The sequence below is a fragment of the Etheostoma cragini genome, chromosome 1 (genome assembly GCF_013103735.1).
Source record: "Etheostoma cragini isolate CJK2018 chromosome 1, CSU_Ecrag_1.0, whole genome shotgun sequence".
Classification (NCBI taxonomy): domain Eukaryota; kingdom Metazoa; phylum Chordata; class Actinopteri; order Perciformes; family Percidae; genus Etheostoma; species Etheostoma cragini.
Window position 1 is genome coordinate 28,802,576 of NC_048407.1, and position 14,789 is coordinate 28,817,364.

At 39.7% G+C, this 14,789-nt stretch overlaps 1 protein-coding gene across 5 annotated transcripts in view; it reads right to left on the reverse strand.

The window, feature by feature from the left end:
* The window catches only part of adcy7 (adenylate cyclase 7), a 59,861-nt gene that overhangs the window by 2,622 nt on the left and 42,450 nt on the right, over nt 1–14,789 (reverse strand). For 4 of the 5 annotated variants that reach the window (XM_034879821.1, XM_034879798.1, XM_034879805.1 and 1 more), the window contains 17 exons: nt 14,474–14,632; nt 13,734–13,866; nt 12,419–12,607; nt 12,024–12,064; nt 9,945–10,001; nt 8,888–8,965; nt 7,606–7,675; nt 7,406–7,503; nt 7,146–7,230; nt 5,821–5,958; nt 5,605–5,688; nt 5,295–5,491; nt 5,045–5,156; nt 4,350–4,508; nt 2,758–2,904; nt 2,253–2,360; nt 2,012–2,126 (listed from right to left, as the gene is read on the reverse strand). In XM_034879821.1, the coding sequence (XP_034735712.1) occupies nt 2,012–2,126; nt 2,253–2,360; nt 2,758–2,904; nt 4,350–4,508; nt 5,045–5,156; nt 5,295–5,491; nt 5,605–5,688; nt 5,821–5,958; nt 7,146–7,230; nt 7,406–7,503; nt 7,606–7,675; nt 8,888–8,965; nt 9,945–10,001; nt 12,024–12,064; nt 12,419–12,607; nt 13,734–13,866; nt 14,474–14,632 (1,970 nt within the window). The remainder of the gene's footprint in view (nt 1–2,011; nt 2,127–2,252; nt 2,361–2,757; nt 2,905–4,349; nt 4,509–5,044; nt 5,157–5,294; nt 5,492–5,604; nt 5,689–5,820; nt 5,959–7,145; nt 7,231–7,405; nt 7,504–7,605; nt 7,676–8,887; nt 8,966–9,944; nt 10,002–12,023; nt 12,065–12,418; nt 12,608–13,733; nt 13,867–14,473; nt 14,633–14,789) is intronic. The other variant, XM_034879827.1, reaches the window with a different exon arrangement.

Sequence of the window (14,789 nt, forward strand, 5' to 3'; positions counted from 1 at the left end):
ACATTTTATTGATTCCATCAGTGAAATGTTTACAGACCCCAGCATCTATCACGGAGTCTGAGTGTTAAAACTGAGAGACTAATCAGTTTAGCAGAGAGCCGCTGGATTCAATTGTTTAACATTAAAAGACATTTAACTTATGAAGTCATTCAAAGTTCTTGGGTGCCTGGTAGAGCGGGCGGCCATATATAGAGATTTACTCCTCGACGCAGCGGCCGGGGGTTTGACTCCAACCCTTTGCTGCATGTCATTCCCCCCCTCTCTCCCCTTTCAAATCTAAGCTATTTTAGGCCTATAATGCCCCCCCCTCCCACCCAAAAAAATAAATCATTAAAAAAAAAAGACATTTCTTTAAGATTTACAATACATTTGAAAACCTTCCAAAAGCACTGCACGCTTTAAAGCCCAACTACAAAACCTTTGGTGGCAGAAATCATTTCTCTTTACAAATGTAAAGTTGAATTCATAAGAAACAAAACCCCACAGCCTGTAGGGTATGGTTTCTAATCTGAACAATCCATAGCTATTGCTGAGTATTTGGCATTACTGAGCCACGTCTGTGGCTCTATGACTCTTCTCTTTCTGTGCTGCAAGCTTTTATCATTATAGACTTGCTTTAAGTAAGGAATGTTATTCAGATAAGGAGAGAACTGTTTTGCTTCATTCCAAAACATTGAATTGTAATCTAAGTAAGTGATGAACACCCCTGGAGAGACTGGTATATTAATTGCAGAGTAAGTATAAGCCTTGTGAAATTGCCAGCAGAGTAATCACAAAAGTGAAAAGAAAATGACTGTGCCAAACACATTTGCACTGCTTTATAACAAAAGTGGATTTTGTTTCAAAGTCACAAGGTGTTTAGACACAGCCGCTGATAAAAAGGTTTGTATCGCTCAAAACTAATTTCAGCGTTTATGTCTTATGTACGTTTTTATCTCCCAAGAAATGTAAATGTTTTAACCAAAACCTATTATCCTGTAAACTGAACGGAATCAGCTGTCTGGGAGTAACTGTGTCAGGACTGCAGACACAGACGGGGGTGAAGGTTTTGTCTTTACAAAGTGAACGTCCTACTCAAGACATGATAGATTATCACATGAACTTAAAGTCACGTATATTTGTAACGTTTTAATGTTTCTGAAGCTCTGTCGTTTTTCATACAATTGCCTTAAATGTTCTTTAACAGTATACCAGACAAACAATGAATAGAACGCAATTTTTATATAGTTTTTAATAGGGCCTCGGCCCGGGTTCTATTTTTTCCCGCTTAGTTATAGAATGATTCTCGGCAGGTAGATGGTGATACAGTCACACATTCTGATGGGACACAGATTTCTTTGTAACACTCGGTCGTGCTATCAACAGATGGTGACACCCTGAATTGGCCCTCTGGTATGTAATGTGTTTATTTTATTGCGTAATGTGGTTGTACGTCAATAGCCAATTTAAAATTATGTCCACCTTCCATTTAGCACGGACCCTTTTACTCCGTGTTTGCTGTAATGTTTAAGGTATACAACACTAGTATGATGTCTACGACAGTTACGTATTGTTGTACAACAGCAGTCATGCGTGGTGGATAGAACGTTTGCACTAAGCCTGCAGATGGGGGTTATTCAGTTATCAGTAACCTACGGCTGTGTATATGAGACCTGCCTGAACATATCACAGTCAAGCATGCTAATCACTCAACCAACGTCTGGTGGTAAAAACACTACCATTTTTGCCCTGCTAGTATCAACACAAACTGAAAGTTACATATAGCCACTTTAGGTAAACTAAAGTAACAGTACAAAAGGTGGGTTCACTCACGGAGTGCAACACGACAACCCTAATAATCAAGTGTCCTTGAATGCAATTGCTCTCATTGCAAGAAAACTACTAAAATGCCAATCATGTACTGTGTAACCAAGGAAACTTGTTGGGTTCTTGTGTCAGTCCTAACAGAGCTGGATACAGAGCAATGCGAAAAATCAGTCAATGAAAGGTTTGTGCTGAAGTGGACACTCACCCACACGAAGCCTGAAGCTATTGAAGGAATGTCTGTTGATGCCGTCCAACTTGCCATTCAGAGCGATGGCAAACTCCACCATGTTCCCTATCTGGGCCTGCTGCCTCTCTTTGTCCTGAAAGAACATATTCAACAACCTCAATATGACTGCTTCAAGCTCAGTGGCTTATGACGGGTCAATGGTTTACTAAGGAACCGTTAAAGCCGATTTGACCCGGGTCTGAAGCAGTAGGTACTGCACCTGATTCTTCTCCTGACCAGGCGTCCCACTAAGCCCTGCAGCAGCCATGTACGTGCTGCCAATTGTCTTGATCTTCTCCACACCGCTGAACTTTGGTTTGGACAGCAGCTGTTGGGTTAGAAAAAACAAAAGAGTGAGAACTTCATCCCACCATTCATCATTTACAGCAGAGGTCTTCAATGTTTTTTTAGGCAAGGGACCCCCCTGCACTAAGGAGGAGGACACCCTCGGGGTCACGGACCCCCTGTTGAAGATCTCCAATTTACAGTATTTGTGCTTGTTGGTATTTACATTGTGGCTCCTATTCTTAAGAGTGTAGATTATTATAATATTATAATAATAATGAACTGTTTTGGCCCAATCATCAGGGTCTCCGTGGTTAACATTGGAAGTGAATAAACAGAGCTAGCAGTAACGGATTGGTGCTTTAAAGAGACATCTGTCATGTGTAACAAGGAAGCACTTTGTAATGATGGATGAGAAAGAAAGAGAGGGTCTTTCTGACCTCGTCAAAGTCAGCGATGATCTCGTTCAGGAGCCTCAGGCATTCCAGGCCCTCCTTGTTGATGTCACACTCAGTGTAAAATTCTTTGAAATCCGGCACCGAGGCAAACATAACACAGACACAGTCATAGGACTTGTAGTAGAGGTCCTGTTGGGGGTGGGTGGGGGGGGGGGGCAGGAAGAAAAATATACAAAAAGCACAGTTATTAGTTTTACCCAGGAGGAGACGGGATGTTATGCTTTAATATAAGTTTTCAGACAGACCTCCCTCAACTACTACTAATTCTGTTAATAAGAATAATAGGACAACACACAGTTTTGGGCTTAATTCTTAAGATGACAGTGGTCGATAAACAATTTCCTAAATGTTTTTTATTAAAGAAATCTGAAGTACACTGATACTCAAATGTCAAGCAAGATTATATCTTATGTCTTCTGAAAGACAGTGGGTTTTCAAATATGCCCAGTATGTTCCTATGATGCTCCATGTTCCTCCTTTACAATGAAGCTATTGTCGGGGATAACCTGATGACCTCACGAGTAAACAGTTGCCACTCTGAATGTGCACATTATCGTGTTTCACTTGAGGGCAAACATTCCCTCTCCTTTTGTCAAGCAATGATACTAAAGCTGCTGACATTTATAATCACTTCCATTTATTTCAAATCTTAGAATTTATTTAATCTTAGAAGTTACAAAACATCCAAACATTGTGGAAGACACTATTTTTTGAAAAGTGAAAATTAAATTTGAAATTCCTTACAAGTTATTATATTGCTGTTGTGTAAAGGCCACACAAGATGAATACCAAAGAAATGGTAAGCTTTCAGGATGGATGTAATTTTATTGACCACCTGTCATTCGCCATCCTGAAGCTTCCTCCACATTATATGGGTTGAATTATCCATCAAGCAATGTTTGGAATTGTTTTATTAAAAACTAAATAGAAAGAAGATGGTGTGATATGATTGCAAACTCCAGAATAGCTACCAAGCTTGTGCTTGTATTAGTTTTTAAAACCATTCATGGTTTAACTCCACCTCCGTTACCGCGATGTATAAAAAGGAACTCAAAAAGCTAAACCAGAGAAGGCTCCTGAGGGCACTGTTCCCTTTAGGAGAAGTGCATTGGGCCAGGCCGTTTCCGTTAGAGCAATCACTACCTGGAACTCTAGACCAAGCACAATAGGTGAACTATCAACTCTCATCTCATTTTCCACACAATTTTAAAAAATGGTCCCCGCAAAATCAAACCTGTTGTCATTAGCTGGAATAATCTATAATTTGTTTGTTTTTAGTCTGATTTGTTTTATTTATTTAATTTATAGGGACCACCAGGGACTAAGGTGGGAGATTAACTGTTGGCTATAATCCTGTATATTTACATTCATCGTCTCTTCTTTGAAATAAAATAAACTGAAATGAATTTGATGTTTACTTTAACAAAATGACATTTAAGCTGGAGCCACTGAGGTAACTAATGTGTAGGTTGAATGGTTCTGTCTCTATAATGCTCATGAATTGTGGTTTACTGGTTTCCCATTCATCAAAAATTATACAGCCCATAACCAACATGGGACCCCCCCCTTCTCACCTCATTTTTCTTATTCTCCCCGACAAACAGCGCTGCCACGTGGGCCGGCAGCACGTTCTCCAGCAGCAGGCGGTTCAGGTTCTCCCTGGTCTCGATCTCGTCCTGCTCTGTGCGATTCTTATACTTTAGCAGGAAGTCCTGGCGGAAGCAGGTCTCATTCTAGCAGACAAAAACACAGTGGGTGAAAATGAAGGAAAACTCAGACCCATTTTCATTGAAATGTTCCTGGATTTCTTGCAGCCTCATTGATTTCCAGAATTTGAATTTGTGTTATTTACAATTGGTGGATGGCAGGAACAGACAAATACATATGAATGTTGTGACCCCTGCTGAGTCTGTGTGATTGCAGGTCAGTGTGTCAGTGTAACCTGGAACACCTGAGTGCTCCCAGGTTGTTGGAACCTGGCTGCAGTGCTGCTCAGGTTAGTCGTCTGGACTTCTTATTCTATGGTTATGTTGCTTTAGTTTATCTGTATGTAGTACATCTTTATTCTTTGTCTGCCCCACACACACACCTACCTAACACATTAATCCTCTTATTTATTTATTCTAATTTATTGTACTGTATATTTTTGTTCAACTTTATCACGGTGTGTCTCCTATTCGTTGTGGGCTAAGAGGTCATAACACTGTTCAGACTTAATTTGCACATTTTTGGGCTAAAAATGAGAGAGAGAGGTAAAGACTTTCATTACCTGTTGTAAGATGATGAGCATAGTGAATAGGAACAGGGTGATATATATGCAGCTCATCGTCTGGGGGTGTTTCACCAACCCTAACCATCTCAAGATGGTGTAATCTTCTCCGCTGTAGAACAAAGAGGACATTCATGTCGTTATGGAACTTTAACTTTGACCACTAGTGCTGACTGACTGTTATTGTCGTCAAGGTGGTACGGACTAAATTGCTCTGACACATTGATTTGCTTTCTACATTTAGTCCCACCTGCTGCAGTTGCTGCTGTTGACCTGCAGAGTGTAGAGGAAGTTTCTGTAGACCACAAAGAGTTCCCTTTTGGTACTGAGGATGATGATGTAATATGCTATGGAAGCCACGGTAAGGAAGAGCACTTTGAGCTCAAAGCTCACCCGGAGGAAGACTCCACAGGCAATGAGCGATAGGATACAGCAGTATACGGAGTACTGAGAAAGAGACAGCCAAAGGATGGACTTAGCAATATTTTAATATTTTCTTTCCAATCTAATGTATAATCTGTTTCATTTTTGTTCATAGTTACAACAAATCCATCACTTACAGCTAGGTAGAATCCCTGCTCATGAGAATCATTTGTCTGAGTATTATCAGTGGGACATCCTGGCATAGTTGTCTGGACGAAGCACTGCAAGTGAGTAAAAAAAGATTTGAGTGACAAGCAACCACTGGGCAGTTTGCTTTGTAGTGTGGCACAGCTAGAAATAGCAGAGTCCATAAAGACCCTCTCTTAGCGCCCGACAAGCAAGCGTGGTCATACCAGGTTGAACACTGCCAAGATAACAATGACTGTAGTAGTGATGGTGGCCAGAGGGAGGCGAACGCAGGGCCGCTTGACCACTGCCTCTGACACAGCTGGCAGCCACTGGCACCTTGACAGCTTCTCTGGAAACAGGCGCTGCAGAGGTGAGAGAGAAGTAAAGAGAAAGACGAGGAAAAGATTAAATCAAACGGGTATGAGGAGCACGTGGCACATCCATCTCCAGACATCATGTGTGAGAGAGTCATCGCTGGCTATTTCCAGCAGAAGAGAAAACACAGCCTGTCAAGGACTGATTGTCAGGTGCCATCCACTAAGTCAGTAGGTCAGCTATAGAAAGCTGCAGCACGGTGAATGCAAAGGATAGCTTTCATGACATGTTTCCATTTTTACACTCTAGTTCGGGCACAGTGAAGCACATACATACAAACCATACCACATCCAGCCAGGCCTGCTCATTTAAATTAAAAAGAGAGACAGAAATGGAAATCACACCGCCTGACCCAGTATGCATGTATTTATTTTGAGATTTAAAGATTATTTCTTAACCCTGGAAATAGTGGCAAGGTTGGCTCAGTGGTAGAGCCGGCACACATGTACTGAGAGGTTTATGCCTTGACACAGTGGTTAGTGTTCGACTCCCACCTGTGATGATTTCCTGCACGTCTTCCCCCTCTCTCCCCTTTCTCAGTTAACTGTCCTATCAAAAATTAAAGGCGGAAAAGCCCAAAAAATTCTAAAACAAACAAATAAACCTGGAAATAGCAGTTCCTACAACAATGTAAATGTAGGCACAAATTTAGTAACTGTTCATGAGTTTGCGATCGTATCACACAATCTTCTATTTAGTTTTTAATAAAACAATTCTGAACATTGGTTGCAAAAAATGTGGAGGAAGCTTCAGGATGGCTAAGGACAAGTGGTCCAAAAAAATTACATCCTTCCTGAAGGCAAACCATTGCTTTGGTATTCATCGTGCGTGGCCTTCACACAACAGCAATATAACAACTTGTAAGGAATTTCACATTTAATTTTCACTTCTCAAGCACAAGAAAATTGCATTTGTTGAATAACACTTGTGAGTCAGACACATGCAATCTGGTTCAGGGTCAGGCCAGGATTATACTGTTTAACAAGTGTTGATGGACAAATAACTCTTTTAAATGGACGCTTGACCTGCATTGAGTGTGGGTCCAGAGTTTGCTGTACAAAAGGGAAGACAAGTTTCTGTGCCTGTTATTTTTTGGGACAAACTGCCCCCCAAAAAAGCTGAAACTTTAATTATCTTAATAATTGAATGTTAACATAAGACTTAACACACTGACCTGGAAGTGACCTGCGAAACAGATGGCCAGGATCAGCAGCAGCACACAGCCCAACACTCCAAATGATGTCCCCAACAACTGTCGACTGGGAAGATAAAGACGAGAGTGTGTGTCAAAGTTCAGCCTCCAGTCTCTCCTTTTCCCATCAGGACGATTATCATCTTCATAGTGTGTTTCTTCATCCCTGTTGCACTGCATTACAACAGCTGACAACTTAGTGATTGATTTGTTTGTAAATGACTAAATCTGGTCATACTTACTTATTTGTGACAAACATCTGAACCAAAAATATGCAGAGGAAGATGAAGGTGGCACAGCCAACATAGTGTTTAAACATCCGCAGGTCCAGGGCTCGGTACTTAAAGGAAAAATAGAAGACAGCTAAACCTCTTGTTCAGCACCAGAATGCTTGAATGGAAATGCATCACAAATGTTTTTAGTGGATTTCTCTTAAACTTACCTGTTTTTCCAGATCTTTCTTTGGAAACCACAAAGCTAAACTGCCACTCTCTTCAGACTTAGACCACTTCCTAAGAGAAAGGAACAAATGCAGGAAAGGAGGAAGAAAGAAAGTTGGCCAGGAAGGAAGGAATAGAGCTTTAAGTAGGGAAAACTCAATTATAAAAGCATTATTTTGTAATATTGTGATTTATTGTAAGATAACTCATTACCTCAAACATTACAACATTGCACTATTAGGCTACTTGCAGACTGGTTACTTTACATGTAATATACATATTTTATTTATTATATATATACTATGCATGTAGGTTGTACATTTTATTCTACACTTCTATACATATACATTCTTTTCATTTCTCTAAGTATATTTTTCAGTAGTTCTGGTAATTTATCTTTTGTTATCCATTCATAATTTCTAGTATATTTCTGGTATTTTCTGTACCTGTGTGAGTGGGTATGTGTGTATTTTTCCGTAACTTGCTGCCCAAACTGTTCCCAGTTTGGGATTAATAAAGTCTATCCATCCATCTTACAAAGTTCAATAAAGTATTTACAAAGATACTGTTACCAAGACTCCTAAAAAGAACTAAACGCTCAGTGTGTTAACATGCTCACAATGACAATGCTAACATAATGTTAAGCAGGCATAATGTTTACCATGCTAACCATCACCATTCAGTTTGTTAGCATGCTAACATTTGATAATTGGCAGTAAACACAAAGAACTGAGCTGAGGCTGATGGAAATATGAGTTTAGCGTGTATTTAATCATAAACCAATGTGTTAGGAAAATTTGAAATTGTGACCTGATGGTGGTGCTAGATGAAAAGTTAGGGGATCACAAAAGTTATTACAACTCATCCTGAGGGGGGCATGAATTTTTGTTCAAAATGTAGTTGTAATCCATCCGATCAAAACATTTCACTCAAAACCACAAATATCAACCTCATGAATGTGCTGGCAAAATCACCAGGAGAAAATGAATGCCTGTACTAAATTTAATGGTAATGTATGTCATAGTGGTTGAGATATGTTCAGTCCCTTGCGGTAAGCTGGGCTAAAAAGTTATACTTTATCATTCGTTGATTCATCATTCTAACTTGAGAACTTTGATAAGAGAAATTTTTCACATTGGCATGCCTACATTTAAAAGTTTGGGCAAAGTGGAACCTGCTTGAACATGTCAACCAATAGAACAATAGACAGTTATTTTATGAAATGAACTTAATGCATAAAAGGGATGACTTGTAAAAAAAACAAATAAAAAAAGATGGTCCTACTTGCTGCTGAGCTCATCTATGGTAGTAGTCATCTCGTTGTGTAGCTCCTCATCAAACTTACTCTTCTGGGATTTGTTCCTGCACCAGAAAGCACCGAGACAATTAGGAAAAGGCAGAAGGACAGACAGTGAAACACGCATGCTGAGTGGAACAGATGCTGGAAAACCAGATCAGGCCATACGGGTTACTCAGGTCCAGTTAAGCTGTGCTTGGAGGCAACAAGGTTAATGCCATTCTGAGCATTAGTGAGAAAAGAGAAATATGGTTTGTGCCTGCGAAGGAGTGTGCCGGATGCAGAATGCTGTGTGTTAGATAATCTCTGAGGGATTCAGCTGGAGTGTTTCTGCAGTGCTTCTGCTTGTAAACCCCCTACTCTACCAGGAAGGAAACACTCACACAGATGCACAGACCCAGATACACACAAGCCCCGGTCAGTGTTAATACGAGCATGTCAGTCCACTAACAGAGGTTACCGGGTTTCATGGGGTTTTTGAGATCATATATCGCCCTGTTACAAAATTGGTAGCAGTGAGAAACGGTGAGAAAAGCACAATATTACACCACTGCTCAGGTTAGCGCTAGGACAGCAAGGTGCTCAATAAAGGCAATAGTTCTCACCCTATAGAACTGGACATCACACAAACTTATTTTGGGGGAGTGGGAGTCACAGAATGATTTAAAAAAGTTGGTGTGAATTATATTTGTTACATTGGAATTTATGGTGTCATATGTTATCTCTTTTTTAACTATGTTGATAAATTAGTCATTGTAGCCTCAACTCTACTCCCACAAGGATCATTCAATTCAACAATATTTAAATGATTCATTTTGGGAAACTACAAGAAGCATACCGATTCCTGGGTACAAAAACAATGGTGGAAACTCAAAAACATTATTCACAGTGAAAGCTCACCATGTTTTCTAGTAACACTTTAAACAAGTTGCTTTTATGCATGTAACCATTAGGTTTTGTTTTGGGGGGCTTCAAAAGCCAAAAGGTTGAGAACTACTGCACCGAGGGTATAAGAACCTCACGGGCCACAAAGGCCCCACTCACTTATAGCTGCTGAACGGGGGGGAAGGCAAGGAGAACGGTTCTTCTAGAGACTCAAAGCTGTCAGGGCCCAACAGTAAAACACAAACACAAATTCATCACAACAGAGCAGTGGGAAGCCTAAAAAACCCACGTGGCCAATGATTAAATAAATGTGAATATCTTTCGAAAACATCAGCTAGACAAATGCTTGTGAACAGGAGAAGTGCATTCATAACTGTTACTTTTAACCACAGGAAAACAATTACACTGCTATGGAATGTCATCAAGCTTGATTGGGTGCACCTTATTCCACTGTGACTTCAGCTGTAGACATGTTCACCAGCTGCTGCCTGTGCCATTGTGGACTGAATACATGAATGAAATTAACAACCTCCGACAACAAATCTCCATTCTCACAGGGTGGAATGATTTTGCTTTTAGGCACACACTTATCTTTTCTCATTACATTTCTCCAGCCCACACTGTTTGTGTAGGTGAGTCCTGCCCACTAATCAGTAGCTACACTTTAAATATTTGTCTATACGCTTACTGCCTATACCAGATGATCAGAGATAATTAACCATTATAAGCTACAACTAGGGATAGCGCAATTAATCAACGTAGTCAACGTCATCTATTATCTAAGTGCGTCGACAAATAATTTGCGTTAACGCGCCACATCTAAAACTAACATGGCTGTCTCCAGCAACAGTTTGTAAGTATGGATTCCTCGCACCAACATGTTGAGAAAAAGGCTTGCACATGGTCATCTAAAGTGTGGGAATATTTTACTCTTAATGCCAACAACAACGTGGTAGTCTCTAGACTTTGTTAAAGGACCCTTGAGTCAGAATAACAGCAGCAAAACACAGCAAGTTCTGCTCACCTATGCCTTTCCAGCTTCTCACGTAGCTCACACGTGTAGATTATGTCCTGTACTTACTTTAGGTTGAGGTAAACTGTGCTGTGTCTCGCCAATCTGTAACACTTTCTTCAATAACTGTGCAACCAGGCCAGATTGTTTCAGATATATCACTAGTCCTTAATAACGTCAGTTAAAAAATTCCTTTAGAAATGACAGAGCTAAATTAATCGTCGATTAGTCAATCGAAAAAAAAACGCTAGCTTAATCGTTTATGATAACCCCTAGCTACAACCATAATCAATTTGTCAATGTATTATTTAAAAGGTAATGGAAGGTCTTGTTTTAGAGCTCAGCACACCCACCACTCTGCAGGAATGACTGCCAAAGCAACACAGCTGTAATAAGCAGACCCTTGGTGACAACATTTTATTGGCAGGTTTTATTTCAGTTTAAAACTGACACCTCTAATACTTGTTTTGCTTTGGGAATATATGCTGACTTATTGACAAATAATGTTTGATTTTAAGAACAATTTCACTCCTTCCCATGCATTAACTACTAAATAATTGATGAGCAATTCATAGTTTGAAGGTTTTACCCACTTGTATTATGTTTAAAGGGGGAGGGAGCACACCTTATATCTCATGAAGACAAAAACACTAAACATCCTGCCTGCTCACTGAATATCACTTTTAGTTAGACAATCAAGAAGAATCAACTGTATATTAAAACTTTTTAAATTGTGACCCTGCAGCCACAAAAAGTGTTAGAAACTGTGAGTGAAAAAAAGAATCTCACATGTAAAAAGTCGTCTAACATGACTGAACATACTAACACCACAATGCTTATTTTGATGGAATTTCCATTCTTTTAAAATGTCTAAGCTCCCACAAAATGCATTCATTTTATACAACATGATAATCTCTGTGTGGACTGCTGAACATTGGCAATACTGTAAATGCATTAAAACATCCTTTTAACACTTTGATATACTGTATTACAAAATATTGTTAATGAAATGTTCAGATTTCATGAAAATTCTGATGTCTCAGAAGTGAACGTTAACGGGAAACACTTGATGCTACTGAGCAACAGTGTTACATAGGCTGACTCCAGGGTGAAAGTGTGTGAGCAGCAGCACATAATGCACAGTTAAAAATCATAATGGTCACAAAATGTAAATCGTGAATTTATTTTATTCATTTTAAATTGTAGCAGCTCTGAGTTGTTCCTACCTGTCAGGGAATTTTCCGGGGACTGATTGCAGAGGGATGTCCTGGAAAGGACAGGGACAACATTCACCCAATGAGAATGCATAATATGAGAGTGTTAAAGGCCAAACCAACGGAAACCCAATTTAGCCAACGTTTTCATTCAAGAAAAAGTGAACCTCTCACAAGAAAATGGTTATCATTAGTCATTGTGTGTATTTTGCTTTTCTTAAAGATACCTCTCAAAAGACTAGAAAATCTGAATATCAATTAAAAAAACAGTTTAATGTCTGTCATACTTGAGTAAAGCTTTGAACATTGTACACCAAATAATGAACAGAGCAAGACCATGCCTTGTATCTGTGCAGTCATTAACGTGGGCTCCAGTCTATAACAACTAACAACAACCCAGTGTTTACCTTGCAGCGTGGCCTGCCATTGACAATAGCGTCAGGGGTGAAGCCCTCTCGGTTCTGAAGGTGGGCAAAAGGTTTGACAGCCCCCCAAGATTCCAGGTAACGGGTCATACGCACGGACGCTCTCATCTTCAGACCATCATTCACCCGAGGTTTAGGCACACTACGGCTGCTCAATGATGGGTTCTTAGACTTAATACACAAACAAACACAACAACATTGCATTTACAATAGACTGATCTTACAGCAGACATTTTACAGGAAGATGCCATCCAATTCTAGCTTGACAAACAATGGCGATTGAAAGCATTGAATGAGAAGGTGTGTTCAAATGTTTGGCCTGTACTGTATGTATGTCTGTCTGTACACACACACACACACACACACACACACACACACACACACACACACACACACACACACTATATATATATTCATTTGGGAGAGAGGAGGAGACACAGGCTTGAAGCCCAGTAGAAACAATGTGAACTTTACACCAGTGCCAATAGAAACCTCATTTCCTCTAGTTGCTAATATCACTGTTCTAGAGTGCAGTGTGTGTAAGGCACTGGTTCATGTTTATCCCTCCCTGACCAGAATTTGTTTTTTCCAGCTTGCAAGCCAACAGAGAGTGGCAAGACTATTACATTTGCTGCCACTAGGGTGCGTCTAGATTTCTAGGCAAATCCAATTCTGCAGGATTGCTCAGAGCTGATATGTGCATGGGTCACCTAAACGGTTCCAAGTGAGCAATGTATGAACAAGTTTCTATGTAGCAAATCTGCTGGGGGGGAATTTGTAGGCAGAGTGATGTGAAAAAAAACATAAATTCAGAAATCCACAAAAACACTGATTTTGACAATTGATAATGAATAGTCTGCAATTCATTATTCATTGTGCACGTGAATTCTGTTTAAAAAGGGGCAGGGAGCACACCTTATATCCCTATAGACAAAAACACTACACATCCTGCCTGTTAACTGCAAATCACTTTAGACAATCAACTGGATATTAAACATTTAAAATGTGGATCACACATCCACAAAAAAGTGTAGGAAAATGCTTAGGATTTAAATGGTAAAATAAACGTTTGGACATATAGGAACAACATCAGGCCAAAAATAATCAATAACACAAATAAGTCTATAATCAAACCATCACAGGTTTTAAAATTATTTACATTATGTCAATTATTATTTTTCTCTAAATCGTCTTTGTTACCATACCAGCAAATAATGTAGGTGTTTTCAAATGCAACATATTTCTCATTCTTTCCCTCACAATGTGCATTTTTGAGGAATACGAATACAGAACTCACTCGTGGATCAATGACCAGGTAGGTTTGGACGTTGAGCTCTTTTAGGTAGGGGTCTCTAAGGTGGCCATCCCCGTCTTCCACTTCATAAGCCTTGTTCAGGTGCTTCAGAGTTGCCTCTGTGATGTGGACACGTCTAACAGAGTGGGGAAAGAGAAGGAGAAGGATTGAAATACTAAGCATGGCTTGTGTAACACTTATCGTTTTTTAGTTTATTGTGCTTAGCGTTTGCAACAACACTTACATTTACCATTGTGGTTGCTCTCTGGATATATTTCATTTTTTTGTATGAAATGCAATGTTTCTGTATCATTAATGGAGTGTACACATGGAAATAAATTCTTATTCCAAAATAAATCCATCCTTTTCAAAACGGAAAATTTAGAATACCTTGTTTTGAAAAAAATACTATATATTATTAAGGATCTAGGGATGTGTTAAGGTAAGTGACATATAAAATCTTATCATGGACCTGGTTCTATGCAATTCATTTGATCAGAGTGGCATTGTGCATCAACAACTGAACCTGAACATTTACTTCGGCAACTTAGTTGCTTAAAGTAAAAAGTGAATTTTTTTGCAACATGGGTTATGCAACTCATAATGATGCTGGTATTGCATTAAGTGCTTTCAGTTGGTCACTGGTAAAACCACATCAGAAAAATAACGGAATTTACACAATATGATACATAAACATGTATAAATGTTAATAACACTAATACAAAAAAGTAATACAACTTTACCCTGGAAGGCCTCCGGACTCCATATGATTAGCCAGCGTGACATCATGTGACCACACGTCAAACTGCCACTTACGAAGACCAATGACACCGCAGAGCACGTTGCCTGAGTGCACCCCCACTCTCATGTTGATATCCACTCCTGTAGCCTCCCGCACCTGCCTGGAGGAGTTTCACAACAATATTAAAGCTCACTGCTATTGAAGGTCGTTTCTATATGCAGAACAGTGTCCTGGCGGATCACAATATAGACAGCGGGCCATTCCATATGTGTCTATGTGAATAGGGTTGGGTACCTTATTTTTACAATCTGAAGCCC